We start from the raw sequence: 15829 nt of genomic DNA, 5'->3' as shown, positions 1-15829 counted from the left end.
TTTAACAGTATATAAATGGCATCACACTGTACAAATATTCTGCAACTTGCTTGATACTCAACATTGCACTCATGTTAGGCACTATTTGAAACGTCTTTGTATGAATACAGCATAATTCATTTATCCATTCCCCTGCTGATAGACATTTATGTGGTTTGCACATCTTTACACAATGCTACGTGGAGGCTTGCACGTGTCTTCGTGGGTACACGTCTGACAGCTGGGAAGGGCTGACCCTAGGCGTGGCCTGCAGAGTGTGCATCTCTTCACCTTCTCAGACTGCTCGCCACAGTGACTGGACACACTTACACCTTCTCCAGCCGAGCACCAAAGTTTCCTTTGCTCCACATCCTCAAATACTTGATATTACGAAGGTTTTAAGCTTTTGCCAATCTGATGGGTATGAAAGAGAAACTTGTAGTTTTTAATCTGCATGTTACGTAAGGGTACGCAGGTCCTCATAAATGTGTGACTATTGGGTTCATTTAAGATCTCTCCAGTGTTCACATTGCCGTTGTACGGTGTTACCTTCCCAAGTGTTCACAACAGAAACCACATGCAGGTAAGCTGAACTCAACCTCTGGACTCGTCACACTTATCTAAGCATTCCTGGGCCCTGCTGGGCCTCACTGTACCTGTTTTCTCATCTGAAAGAGACAGCAGCAACTACCTCCCATGGCTGTGAAGGATTTTAGGAATAATTACGCATAAAGAACTCAGGACAGCGCCTGTCGTAAGTCAATGTATCTTTACTTTTTTAAGAGTGTAGTCTCGCTGGAGTTTTTTTTAATGTAATTTTTCATTTTCTAACATTTTAGAATCTTATACTCACTAATGCATTTTAGCATTCATTTAAGCCTTTCATCATTTTCCACTTCAGTACTTTTATACTTCAGTTCCTGCTTTTATAACAAGGAGGCGGTCTGGCCTTGTGAGCGACTGGGGTCAACACTGTGCCCCAGGCTTAGTGGGCAACGTTACCTCCAGCTGTCCCTGCAGCTGACTGCCCAGATCCCCATGGCAGGCCTCGCTGGCACCCATGGGATGTGAGAACTGCACAGTGTGTCAGCCTCGGGAACCCAGCTGTTAAAAGTTGTTCTTGGAGCAAGAACGCTGCCCGCAGACATCTCAACCAGGAGCAGCTCCTACGCCACATCATCTAGTCACTGCATCAGGAGGAAAAAGGCCAGGAAAGCTCACGGCTACCGGGCACAACCATATTAGCAATGTGTGAGAAGGTAGGAGGCAAAACTGGTGAGCACAGTTCTGTATGTCAAAGCAGCAGGTATGTGCTGGTGACTGCCTGATACAAGCCAGCGACTCTGCATACACTAAGCTGCCACGTTCTCACAACATTAGCAAAGCACACACATGGGTGCACTGTCCTAGTCTCAGCCTTCCCCTCACACTATCTGGAGGCTTGGCTGCCGTCACCTCTTTGTGCAGTAGGGTTGAGGAAGATCCTCCTCACGGGTCTATCTCTCAAGTCCTCAGAGAGGCACAATCAGCCTGGCTTGCCTCTCAGCTCTCAGGGCTGGAGAGTAGATGACCCTCAGCCTGGCAAGATTTCAGTTAGACATCTCAGTTTTCACAAGAGACTAGCCACATCAGAAACCTATTTATCTGATCTTGAACACACACAAATTCACCTTCCAACAGTTCCGATTATCTGTTAACTCTTGACCTAGCCAGAAACAATAACCTAGACATTTGCAGCTCATTTCTTGTCAGAACCAGGTGAGAACAGTGGTACTGGTGGCAGACTGTCAAGCCATCCATTCCTCTAGTCTAGCCTCGGATTATCCACGGCTTAAGCCATCTAACAGCTGCATAACGTTAATACAGCGGTATTCTCCAAGGTGCTGGGATTACTGGTGATACTTATTTTCTTCTTTTTAAACTCTTGTATTTTCCAAATTTTCTACCATGAGAATGTGTTCTGTTTATAATAAAAGAGAAACACATAAATGTTACTTTTTAAAGCTACACACTTGGCAGATACTACACCTTTCCCACTCCCGCTCCCCCACATCCCAAGTAAACGCTTTACTAAGAAACGGCTAGCACAGGATTTTTCAGCGTTCATGTCTCCACAGAGAAACTGAAAACCCACACTGCGTTTTCGAGTTTTTCCTATCACCTCTAGAATTTTTCTCTATCACTTAATTAACATCACTACTGGTCTACATGAGTAATTTCTAAGGTAAGTGTGAGGGAACCACTTTCAACCAAGCAACTGCTATAAACATTTACGAAGAATGAGAATTTCATGACTTTTCATGTTTTCCTTCTTTATTTTAGGGAGCAGAAAGTCAAAGGCAAAAATGACTTATAACTAATATCTATGCAAGACCTTAGGCCAGGCAGCCTTGTTTTGAGGGTCCCAGGTTCTAACTTGGGTTTTCTAGTTTAATGTGTTTTGAGTATTTTTTTCTGCAAGGATGTATTTCTGGATCCACTCTCTTAAAATAAGGCAGGGCATAATTGAACACAACAGTCTATATTGCTTATATATTATTTATACATGCTAACACTTAATTTATATACTAAAATTTTTTAAATGAAGGGCAAAAAAAATCACAATAGTTTTTCTCAACTCATAAAGGCAAAGTTCAAATTCAACATAAGAAACTAAATTAATTATGATTATATTCCATAAATACCACTAATTTTCTATACATTTTTTCACTTATAAAGATGTTTATTTAATTTTATCTAACAAGACAAAATAAACAGCAAAAGTACACTATGAAAGTTAGATAGAGCAAAAGGATGGAATATACCACAAACATTACAATGTTGGTATCATCAGCATGGTCTGTGTTTAAATCTCAGCATCACCACTCACTGGCTGTAGCTGTCCAGTAAAATGTGAAAAATAACGTAACATGACCAGAAGGGTGCTGTGACTTCAATAACATGTCAAGTACTTAAAATGACTTGGGACATATGCTTGCATTCTGCTGCAGCCATTATAAATAAAACCTGTTTTTCCCCATTTAACTGTTTCACACAAAGAACTATTCAGGGTTTTCTTGCATACCTACAAAACAGGTATGTTCCCTAAAATAGGTACTAGGCCTAATAATTCAGTAATTAGTAATTAACCAACTTACCGAAACTGTCCCATACGAAGAAAACAGAGAGCTCGGTTACCATAAAGAAGATGGTTTTCAGGTCTTAAAAAGAAGCAACATTTAGTCAGTAAAACACATATCTGAAACAAACAAAAATCACACTGCAAACATAAGACATTAAAAAAAATCTTCTTAAAGCTTTACAACTATATTCAGAACAGAAAGAACACAGGATTTGGAGCCTTAACTGACTAAAATTACGGTTTTTAACATTCTCCGTACCTTGCTCCAAAGAAATGAAAATAAACTACTGAAGTGTCTACCTCACAGGGCTGTTGTGAGAACTAGATAATGTCACCATTATTAAAGATCTAGGCGACTCCGAACTATGGAACTGTTGAAGACGCGCGCACTCATGTAGTCAGCACTGGGCGCTTCAACAAAGAACTAAAACAAAAGAAACTTGCAATGCCCATAGAGGGACTGCATTAACTTTCACTGTCTGGCTCTGTCTGTAGGGAAGCCTGAACACAGGGCACAGCGGGGAAAGGCACTGTGCTCGCCGACAGGCCTGAGCTGCCTGGCCGGCTCCTGCAGGTGAGAGAGCCTGCTCCACACGGAGGACACTGTAATCCACCTACTCTGCTCTGCACATGAGAAGGGTTTATTTTTCTGCTTTGCTCTTACCTATATTCAATGGCTCTGGTGTAATAAATGACAGCTAATTCAAATTTTTGTTTGGAAAACTCGTCGTTTCCTCTCATTTTCATCAGTTCTCCTTGCTGAGAAACCAAAGGGAAAGAAGATCCATCAGTGCCCTCCAAAGACAATCAAGAGCCCAACACACAGGGGACACAGATCCTGATTTCTGTCCTTGCTCTCAGAGCAGCACAGGATCATGTACACAGAAAAGAAGAATGACATCTCTAGTATTTTGATATACTCACTTAGTACTGAAACCATACCCATGGTTTCTGCATCTGCAGATTCAGTCCTGCACAGATAAAAAAAAATATCTGGAAGGCTAGGTGGTGGTGGTACACACCTGTAATCCCAGCACTCAGGGAGGCAGAGGCAGGTGGATCTTTGTGAGTTCAAGGCCAGCCTGCTCTACAAAGCAAGTCCAGGACAGCCATGCTACACAGAGAAACCTTGTCTCAAAAAACAAAACGAAAAACTGGGGGGAAAAATATACTAAACACGTACTTTTGTTTTTGTCATCATCCTCTAAAATACAGTACAGCTAAAATAAGTATCATTCCACGGTCCTGGGTACTGTAAGGCATCTACAGGACAGGAACTCTGCTATCTTGTATGTGGTATACGCACTTGTATGTTGGAAGGTGTGTGCACGTGGCCTTGCACAGGCAAGCAAAGGTCAGAGGAAGGAATCCAGAGAGGACGGTACATGTGTTTCGTACCGTGTGTGCACACACATGGAGGCAAGTACAGTCATGGGGTCCTCCTCTGTGTGTTCCTACTTATTCCCTTCACACGGGGTCTCTTACTGAACTTAAAGCTCGGACCAACACATTATGTACAGTATTCCTTAGGCACACTTTTAAATAAAACTTATTCATGAGGTGTAACAGGCTAAAAACAAGACGCGCCTGGCAGTGGTAGCATATCCCTTTAATCCCAGGCACTCATGAGGCAGAGGCAGGTGGGTTTTTGTGGGTTCAAGGCCAGCCTGAACCCCTAGAGCAAGCTCCAGGACAGCCAGGGCTAACACAGAAAAACCCTGTCTCAAAAATATAAATAAATAAATAAATACAGACATGCACACATATATAAATACACACATATAAATAAGAGATGCATGATAAAATTGTAGCTTTAGATTATTAGAAAGTGTAGTCTTATCCAACAGTCCTTGGCATCTCAATATATACATATAAACTCACATGGCTGTCATGTTAATATATACATTAACTCGCAGGCAATGTTGACTAACTGCTAAAATTAATGCAGCAGGTTAGCAAGAATATACATGAAAATGCTTCATGTACAACAACATTTTTCATTTCAGATACTCATATTTTTTGATTAATGAAAATTGATGTCAATGGTTTTAATTATAAAATCCTACAGAACACTAAATATCTTCTGAATATTTTCTTTAAAATTGAGCTAGGAGTCTGCACTTCCTCTGAAAAGTGAACTGTGGCACACCGTCTGTCTCTCAGTAAGGCTATTACCAAAGAAAATCTTAATAGAGGACACATCTGGTTGAAAAAAAATCTAATTTTTAAATCACTAGAAATTTTTGATTAAGATACTATTCCTTCTTAACAATATTATGAATCAAAATTCCTTAACAGTTTTCCTTAAGCACATTACTTTCCAGTAGTCCTAGTATTTTTTTTTATTTTCTACAACTTTATTATTAATGTCTTAACAACTATTAAAGCATTCATACCTTCACACACTGCATACAACTGTGCCTTCTAAATTCTTCAAGTAAGTTGCAGTTTTCAGTTACAACCTTAGTAATATGATACTTATCTGAAATTTGTATTAGGAAAGTGAAAGAGAATATTAGTTTTAAACTGGTATTGATAATACTCTAATTCTTGGCTTATACAGGTAAGTTTATTATTATCATTTTATTATTAGACATTTTAAATATAATATATGTTTTTGTCATCATTCAAATATATTACAGGGTAAAAACTTGGGGCCGAGGATGTAGCTCAGCAATTCAGCAATTCCCTAACACATTTCAGATCCTGGATTTATCTTGAAGACCTCAATCAATCAATACGGTAAAAAGTAACAGAAAGGCACTCCATCATTTCTGTGAATAAAATCCGCTTTTATTTCCAGCAATTACAATTTATTATTACATTATGAATGGAGTGATAATCTTCCTTCTTTCATAACATACTATGACGAATTACCAAAGCCAATTCAACAGACAGTATCAAGTATTAAATGTGTCAGAAAGAATGTTCAATAAAAATGTGTAAAAACAAAAACCTGGAAAACCACTTTCTAAAATGCACTTACTGTAACAAATGAAGTATTTAAAAGGCTTTATTTATCATTTGCCTTCACAAGAAATGTTAGTGAGAAGTATTTGAAATAACAGTAAAGAATATTTCAAATAACTATTCTACCAAAAACCTCAGTAAACTGATAAAAATGCAATAGATAACCAAGCTTTGTTTCTAAAGGTTATCAAGCTTCAATTCTGCACTTTAAGCTATGCTGTAAAAAGGATTTTCAGTCTGATTTAAAAATGTACTACACCAAAATTATAGTTAAGCTTCTATTTAACCAATCATTAATTTCCAAGATTAAAGGATACTTAACATTTAAGATTTGAGAAAGATCTGGGATGGTCACCAAACAGAGTATTATGAGACAGAGCTAAGTTGTGAGGGGAAAACAAAACAAAAACAAAATTCTGTGTTCTGATTCCAGAGACTACGAGAAGGCTCCCATGTAGGTTCCAGGACCCACAAGACTGAGGAAAATCACCCAGTGGTCCTCAACCTTCCTCATGCTGCAACCCTTCATACACTTCCTCACGTCGTGGCGACCCCAGCTATAGTTATGTATTGCTACTTCCTAATGGTAATGCTGCTGCTGTTGTCAATCATGAAATCTGATATGCAGATGGTCTTAGGAGGCGCCTTCTGAGGAAAGATGTTTGACCCCAAGGGTCAACCTGCAGGTTGAGAACCACTGATCTAACCCCTGAAAACAAGACAACTATAGCCACCTTGAAGAACATGAGAGAGAGTCACAAAGAGCCCACACCGGTGCCCACCATATGGAAAGCTGCTTCTCTGCTGCTCCTTCCCTGTAATTACAGGTCTTCAAAATGGCGATGAAAACAAAAACTCTATTCTCTGGATGTAATATCCAGAGTAGTGTCCAACAACCCTACCACAAAGTTCTGTCTCTAGTTACTTCTAGCATCTAAACCAACAGACAAAATGGGCATGCTTCTTTCAGTGGAGAAGACAAGTTTCTGCTCATCTATTATGGGACCAAGAATTTCCTGTCTTAAGGTTATTAACCATACCCTAAAACACTGCTAATATTCAAATGCTTTGAAGTAAAACATTTTTAAAAGTAAAATTATAAAAGGCAGTTCCATATTGGAAAAAAGCAGATGCATCAGGAAAATGAAAATCATGTTAGGCTCTGTACTCTCACTTATGAATGACAGTACACAAGAACCCCAGCTCTGGGCTCTTTATAACAACATGGCATCCAGTACATAGTAGCTTTAAGACTATAATGCCATAAAAGAAGTAGAGAATAAACTTACTGCAATATTAAAATTATCTTATTTGAACACTATGCTAGAAGAAAAACAGTTTGACCATTCCTAAGATAAATCAAGTATCGTTGAGGTACACATCTCATCTTGCTGAATAATATTATTTAACCAAGACTCAACATTTAAAGCACTCATACTTACATTCAGTAAAGAAAATACTTAACATGGGCCAGCAACTGTCAACTGATCCTAATTTCGGTAGAATCGTTACATCACCCGTGTATTTTATCCAATTTAAAGCTTCTTCCATTGCCAAGATTTTCTGTTTCAAAAGAAGAAGGGCATATGAGCATTAATTCCAAATTTATATGGCACTACGAACTTGCCCTCTACAGTATTTCAGATCATTAACACCTACTGCCATTACTCTGTCATGCAGTGGTGAACAGCTAGATTCCAACACACAAGTTAAGAACAGTCACTGTGTTCTCACAGGTATCTTAAGTGACCGTAGGCCACTCTCACAGATCAAGAATGCTTCTGCAATGATTACAGACATGGCAGTTGAGATCTCTAACCCTGAGCTGCTGTGGCAGCAGGATAATACAGTAATATAAAGGTAGATGAGCACCCTCAGGTCACATGTCAACTAAGGCTCTATCCTGACCACAAAGTATAAAGGCGCAGAGCAAGGCTCAGAACTGGGCCACATGACCTGTCTCTAAGACCAACAGAAACATATGGCTGGGCAAAAAAGGGCGATCATTGTACTCAAGAGGTCACAAAGAAGATTCTTTTATTTTATTTGTTTTATTTTTAAGAATCTAAATAAACAGCTGAATTGCCATATTGGTATTAGGCTTGAAAGAAGTACAGACAGTCATGTCTCCAGTAAGATTACAAACAGACTTATCTTTGCAACTGGAATACCTAGCAATTATAAAAAAATAAAATAAAATAAAAACCAATCATACCACGGACTTAATTTCACTGAAGGAATTATATGGTAGGAAAATAATCTAATGACAAAATGAATAACTTGTAAATGGCTTAAAACTATACTCCATATGACTTTAAAAATGAGGCAGATCTGTGAAATAAGAACATTTATTTAATACACAGAAACTGGTATTACCAAACACTACATGTAAAAGGTCGGGTGTATGGAGTCGTTATCTGAGAAGCATGCAGCAAGAGTGGGTTTCATTCATCTGAAGTGAGTGTGCTGGGGTCTTTAATTAACACTTACATTTTCTATTTTATAGCCAATTCTCAATAAGCCTTCAATAAGGAATGAATCATTCTGCAAAATAAAAAAGAACAAAAACCACACATTTTTCCTTCTTCTGTCAATTTTATTTGAATTCTTTTTTTCTTCCTGGGGGCTGGGGGGGGGCATGTATGTGTGTGTGTAGGCCTGAGGTCGACGACAAGCGCCCTTGTGTGTGGAGGGGCCTCTCACTACTCCGCTCACCTAGCTGGCCAGCCCTACTCTGACAAGCGAGTTTCTGCCTTCTGCAGTGTTGGAACACAAGCTGGCCTCCACGTCTGGCCAGCACGTACAGAAGTGCTGGACATCTGAGCTGCAGTCCTCAATCCTGCACAGCCAACCACCACTTAGCCATCTTCCTAGCCTCGGAATTTCACTTTCTAATGAAAAGAGAAAAAACCCCTACACGGAAGGAAAAGCTGTGAGCTACAGTGTCAATTAACAAGGAACCACGGACAGGAAAAAAGTCCCCTAAGACTGTGACAAGCGTGAAAACTTGTCGCCTCTATTACATTCCAGCCACTGTGAGCTCCCAGGGCAGTGCTCACAAGTGTGTGCTTATGCCTAAGTAAACAGACTGCACCGCAGTTGTGCAGGGACGGCACGTGGAACAGTACAGCACAGAGCACGCGGCAGTGATACGCAGCCATGCCACAGGCTGGCTACTTAGCACAATACCCTTCTTACTAGTGCTTTACAGTACTCAGTAACTCACCAGAAGATACTGCAGGAACAGCATCCGCCGTGGACTGGCCAGACCTCACACAACCCTGTTTACCCTGTCTCTTGTGCACGAGACACTGGCCAGCACCACCATGCTCAGTGTTAAACCCATCACAGAAACTGGCAGATGGCTCGGTCCTCAGCATGCATGACTGCACTCCCTACACACACAGCCGCGTACTTGTCGCGGCTCTCACAAGGTTAATTTGTCCCTTCAGCATCCTGAAGCGATTCAGAAATTGATTGCCTGCAGTTCTAGTTGAAAATTACACTGTTGGCTTTTAAACGTACGCATTTTTGAAGTTCATTACACCTGGACGCCTAACAAAGGTGTGTGCATCATTGGCCTGCTGTTACGAGCAATTTCAGCAAGAAACAAACACCTTCACCAGTGTAAGCTTCAACTAGAACAGTACCAGAGGAAAAACCATATGACAGATCCACAACACGGGACCAACCACCCCTCAAGTTGGCCCTGACAAGGTCACTCCCAGTACAGAGTCCTTGTCCGTAGTGTAACAGCCCACCACTTCCGCACAGCATGACTCGCTGACTCAGGTGAACTCCAGCTTCTAGTCCTTAGCAAGATGCAATCCCGAGCCCACTGTGACACAAGGAACCAGCATACTGGCCTGATGGCTTCAAACCCAAGCGTGTCCACGGACGAATAAAGCACTGTCTGGTGACTGCTGTAAGCTGCTACTATGGGGCAGACACCACCTACTGACATTCTTTTGTTTGTCTGCTTGCTGTCTTTTGTTTTTTCATTTGTGTGCGCGACTGAGGGACACAGAGTAGTGCATGTATGTATGACACATGAACATGCATATGTTAGAGCATATACCTATGTGGGTTTGCACACACACATGGAGGTCAGAGAAGGACGTCAGATGGCCTGCTCTCTACCACCTTCCAGCACCGAGGCAGTCTCTCACTGATTCTGGCCGCAGGCTGGTGGCCAGTAGACCCCAGTGATCCTGCTGTCTTCACCCCTCACCACAGTGTTGGGGTTACAGGGCACAGCAAGCACGCTGGCCCTCCAAGCCATCTCTCTAATTCAGACGAGCGGAAACACACTCTACCACTTACTGCAACTTTCTTTGCCAAATCCACAATGTCTTCCATCAACTCAAGATGCTGTAATTTCTTCAAACTTATCTCAGCAGCACGAGAACGGCTTAAAGACAATGTTTTTAAGATTAGGATCCCAAATGTAATTATTTACTAAATGTTACATTTATATGAACTTTATATTTATAGCTCTGCTTAAACTATGTGGAAAGCTCTTTTTTTTTAATCAGGCTAGCAAACCAGACACTTTATCTTCTCCTCTTTTCTGTAATACTCAGCTTTAAGTTTACAGTCTATTACTCTTTAAGGAATTCATTAAAATGTTATAATTACTCACTTATATTCCAATCCCAAGTCTTTACTTTTTCTCTTACTAAACATAAAATTAAACAGCATTCAAGAAAGAGGTACAAGCCTCCCACTGTACTTGGTAATCCTCAATTCTGTACAACATGCTACCATAGTTCTTAAAAAATTATGACATAGTAACTTACATGGCTTCTACACAGGGATGCAATCTCGATATTACAGAACTGTGCTGATGTTGAAAAAGAAGTGGCCAGAAGATGTACAGCTTAATAGTATCACAGTAATCTTGTAAGATAGACAGTGGCTTGCTGCACCATATATTGCAGATGTCATATTCTTAATTAAATCAAAAACTAAATTAGTATTTTCAAATATTAAAACATTCAACCTAAGCTGGGCATAGTGGCACACGCCTGTAATCCCAGCACTTAGGGAGGCAGAGGCAGGCGGATCTCTGTGAGTTCAATGCCACCCTGGTCCAGGACGGCCAAGGCTACAGGGAGAAACCCTGTCTTGAAAAATCCAAAAAAACAAAAATAAATAAATATCCAACCTTTTTAGAGATTAAGAAAATTTAAGTATTGGCTAAATTCTAGTGTAACAAAAAAATATTATAGTTTCTAGTCTGAGACAAGAATCTCAGCATCTGACCAAAGCTGGTCCTTACCAATCCTTCTGCTTCAGCCTCCTTCCTAAATGCTGGGATGATAGACTATATCACTAAATCAAGCTAAAATTACATTTTTAAAGATAAATTCCTTATGTTGACTGGGTGGATAGCCCTCCCTTAACAGTCTTTCAACAAATTAGCATTAAAGTATTAACATACTCACCTAAATTTTTCTCACTTTGGGCATAATCTTTATATTGCATACCCTAAAAGAAGAAAATTATTCTGATTTTTATGTGGTTAAGATTTAAAAGTGTGTATTACTTGTGGTTTCTGAACTCCTCTTGGGCCTTCTCATCTGTCTGCTCCTAGCTTGTTCCTCAGCATTTCCTCAGGAGCTTTATTAGTCTCCATCAAAGCAACACTTCTCACCACACTCTGGCATCACACCCCTTCCTGTCTGAACCATCTCTTTAGAAGCACGTGTGCTCTCCTGTCAACACACACACCACAACAGCCACTGGAAAGAAGAGTCAGTAAGCCTACTCACCACGCCATCGTAGTAAAGCTGGGTCACTCGGACATAGTCCTCACTGGTTACATCAGGAACACAGATACAGCTGTCCTCAAAAGGGTCATCCTGCAGTAAGACATCGTCTTCAAAGCTGAGGCTTTCCTCAGCAGAGTCATCCATGCTGCACCTTCCTGAGGAGACAGCGACACTCAGATCAGCAGTGATGTCAGCTGAGGTGACCGAGTAGCAACACTATCCCTACGGTACACTGGAGGCACGCTTGGGGCCTACAGCCTAAGGACGTGACTCCAGTCGGAACACTGAAGTCTATAAGGTCCTCATCCCTAGCCCACTGTTCTCTTTCCAAACAGCCTAACTCTGTCTTCCTTTCCTTAGATTCACATACTCACCAGCTCAACTCTGTGCTTCAGGGACACAGGTTTCCAGGGCATCTCACTCTGTCCGTAAACGAAGGGCATCAAACTCTGTCTGTGCCCAGCAAGCTACATCTTCAAAACGCGCTTGCTGAACGTAAAGACATTCTCCTACTGTGTATTTCTCTACCTGCCCTACGGCATACCATAAAATACGCCACTTCACAGCATATAACCTGCTATACTCTCAACCATTCTGACTCTACCCACATGTTCCTAGTTCGTTCATTTAGTTCCATTCAGCAAGTCTGTCAAGGGCAGAGGGGCAAAGCTGGAGAGACTCAGAGACACTGGCCCTCCATGGCTGCACCTAGACCCACCATGCTAACCATCCCTGCCTGCTACTCTCTCAACTACTGGTGCACAGCCTGTGCTGCTGGACTGCAGGTGAGAAAAACACGGCACCTTATCAAAAGGTATTTGCAGTGTTGGCTTCAGAGGAGGAAGAGGAAGGCTAGTCTCAAGTGTTAGGCTTCCCTAAAGACGTTCAGTGATCAGGGTTTATTCTCAGAGCTACACGGAAACTCAGCGTGTCGTCACTTGTAGCTCTCGCTAAGTAACTGCAGTCTTCTCTTCCATCACCAGCAACACCACCGCTGCCCTCCTCTAGCTGCTGTTTGCTCACATCCATCTTTAAGTAGACCACCACCAGCCCTCGGGACACACACCTACTTCTTCAGTCAAACAGTATGTTCAGTTAGATGTATGAAAAGCTGACAGAATCACAAGTGAAGAGCAAGCTTCCTTGCAAACCAACACACTACATGTCACACACTGGACCACGTGCTTTTATAGGCATCTTCTCACTAACCTCAGTCGTTTTTCACAGAAGATCCAGCACCATCTCTACTACACAAGTGGATTCTGAGACATTTCAGTGAAATAATCTGCTCAAGGTCACCAAGTAAGGGAAGAGCCAAACCGAGTCCTCCGGCCTCTTCTCACACGCAGTACCCAGCTAGAGCCACTCCTCCCTACCACAGCCACCCACTCAGTTCTTGACTGTTCTCAAGCTTCAGAACACTGGCCGTCAGTCTTCCTTTGCACGTCCACCCTCCCAGCTGTATCGAGGCCTACGCTGATGACACCTCAACTAACACAGATGTCACTGCCTACTTCACTAGGCCCCTCCTTCACCAGTGTCTACTGCCTGAGCCAGCTTTAAGTCCTTCACTCTGATCAACTCCTCTCTGAGCAGCCCACCATTATAGCTTCCTTCTTTCCCATCACCTCCTGTTCTTCAACCTACTCAAGATTCTCTTCCTCTTCTTCCTGAGTCCGCTATTTCCACTCGCTTTTGGTTTCCTACAATTTGGTTCCATTTCTACCATTTGAGGGATACTGCTTTTAATGAGGTCATTAATGACCACGTACAATAAAATGGTCATCTATAATATCTGAGAAGTTTTGTTCTACGTGAACACTTCCAGAGTATAAGGAATTTACACTATAGCTGGAAAAAATAAGGACACCACAGTACCCAAAATAAGGCACAGAATAGGCAAACTGTTATCCTCAGAAATAAACTCTAAATACAGAAAGAGACTAGAACTGTCATAACCCACAAAATCACCATGGTGTAGCTTACAATACCCTTGGCGGACTCCATTCTAACAAGATGCTGGCTAGCAAGCCCAGCAGACCTCATGATGACACACAGCAACAACGGCACTGTGACTACAATGCTGGTGCACACTTCTATGTTCTACTTTGTTCAGTTACACAGGCAATGTGGCAAAATAGTTAAAAGCATGAACTCTGGGGCCAGAGGGACTGGGCTGGAACCTTGATGCTCCCATTGCCTGGGTGTGTAATTCTGGGCAAATTACTTAACCTCTCTGTGCTTCAGTTTCTTCACATACCAAGTGGGAATGACAATACTAACTTCCTGACTAATCAGCTAGTACACGTAAAGTGCTTTTAAGGTACCAAGCATGTTAAGAATACAATAAACACGAGCTAGCTATTATTACCATTGTAGATCAATTTTTAAAAATCTACTATTTTTAGATGATTCCACCTAAATAGTCTACCTTAATTGCTAAATCCAAAGAGCACTTTTCAGCTTACAACTTACTTGACACTGTGGACCACTTCCTCCTCCTGAGAACTCTTCTTATGAACTCCACAGACCATCTTCTGGATCTCCTCCTATTCGGCTGGCTGCTCTTCCTCAGTCTCCTTCATGGGTTCCTCTTCTGCATTCCCCACCACCCATATGTCAACTCTCTTCTCTTTTCACTCTTACTCTCTGAGTGACCTTACCCACCACACTCATGGCTCGAAACAACACTTTCTGAACTTTTCATCATTTTGCACAGCTTCACCATGGTTTTTGCCATTTCCATTTACTGTAGGAATTTTTACTTAATATTTCCTTTTCATGCAGTTTACTTAGCCTAAACGATAATGTCCATGATACCACAGGTTTGGTATACACGTTTTTCACATTAAATTACTATTGAATCCTTTCAGATGTTCATCTATGCACCATTTAAATTAGCTCAGGTGGTACTATTTTAGGAAACGCTGGATTTTAAATTTCCAAATGCTGAAGATTCCAAATCTCTCCAGGATGGGCCACAACACTCAATTTCTGGAACTTCCATGTTAATTGCTACTACATCTTAACCAAAACGTCCCCAGTCCTTCAAATTCAGAGAGTTCAAGAACTCTCAAAGTAAGCTCAAAATAACTCTCAAAATAAGTTATTTCCTCTTTCTGTATACTCTTTATCAATTAATTGCTCTAAATGCCAAATGGTTATCCAAACTAAACATGTGAAGAAAACCAAAAAGGAGGTCAACACTGACTCCCCACTCTCCTTAAACATTCCCAACTTGCCTCTATACTACTCCCCTAAAAATAAAAACAAACAAAAAACTATCTGAATGAACCACACAAGTACTTCATGCCAAAGTCATACTGTCATCTTTTTGCCTGCCCTTCAGCATCCTCTGAAACTGAGCCTATTCCTCAGCCTATCACTGATTAAATCCACTCACAGCCTCTCTTCAGCGTCAAAATTACACTCTATCCCTACAATAGGCCGACATGGCCTGGTAACCCCACTCCAGGACACTTGGCTGTTGGTCATTCCTTAGCAACCTATCCCACAACCACATGATGCCATCAGTTCCCCTCAGCTCAGGAAGCCATGCCTGTCATCCTAATGCACTGAGCTGACCTCTGAGCCTGTTCTCTGTAAGCTTGGAGCACCATGCCCACATCACTGAAGGCAGTCTTCACACTGTTTGATCGACCATCACAGGTCTATTTATGTCACATCACTCTGGTCTAGAGAATAAACTGTAACAAACTCAACATGTGTACAGTTAATTAGTATTTCCTATAGAATGACTTAACCTATGGCTTAATTTTAAACTTATTTTAATGTAAAATTTTTTACTAAGAATCTTATTTGATAAAAATTTCTCTAATACAAACTAAAACTAGCATAGTTACCTACTAAAATAAAGGACTGACTAGACACTGAAGAACTGCCAATGGCGGGGTAGGGGGCGGGGTCTCCCTCACTAGCAGGGAACTCACTATGTAGACCGGACCAGGATGCCCTTGAACTCACA

The 15829-nt window shown here is 41.3% G+C and overlaps 1 protein-coding gene across 9 annotated transcripts in view; it reads right to left on the bottom strand.

Annotated features, from left to right (window-relative positions):
- Positions 1-15829, bottom strand: part of Ttc3 (tetratricopeptide repeat domain 3) — a 96357-nt gene that overhangs the window by 71259 nt on the left and 9269 nt on the right. For 6 of the 9 annotated variants that reach the window (XM_060370788.1, XM_060370790.1, XM_060370789.1 and 3 more), the window contains 9 exons: positions 11845-11999; positions 11518-11560; positions 10870-11020; positions 10394-10481; positions 8561-8614; positions 7513-7633; positions 5497-5582; positions 3765-3859; positions 3117-3179 (listed from right to left, as the gene is read on the bottom strand). The exons of 1 other annotated variant lie outside the window; for it this stretch is intronic. In XM_060370788.1, coding sequence (XP_060226771.1) covers positions 3117-3179; positions 3765-3859; positions 5497-5582; positions 7513-7633; positions 8561-8614; positions 10394-10481; positions 10870-11020; positions 11518-11560; positions 11845-11988 — 845 coding nt within the window. In that variant the 5' untranslated portion in view covers positions 11989-11999. Of the gene's footprint in view, positions 1-3116; positions 3180-3764; positions 3860-5496; positions 5583-7512; positions 7634-8560; positions 8615-10393; positions 10482-10869; positions 11021-11517; positions 11561-11844; positions 12000-14319; positions 15634-15829 lie in introns of those variants that run through there. 2 more of the 9 variants (XM_060370786.1, XM_060370791.1) reach the window with 2 other exon arrangements.

Source organism: Meriones unguiculatus, chromosome 17 (genome assembly GCF_030254825.1).
Source record: "Meriones unguiculatus strain TT.TT164.6M chromosome 17, Bangor_MerUng_6.1, whole genome shotgun sequence".
Classification (NCBI taxonomy): domain Eukaryota; kingdom Metazoa; phylum Chordata; class Mammalia; order Rodentia; family Muridae; genus Meriones; species Meriones unguiculatus.
The sequence above is the reverse complement of the archived record's forward strand: the minus strand, read 5'-3'. Positions and strand labels throughout refer to the sequence as shown.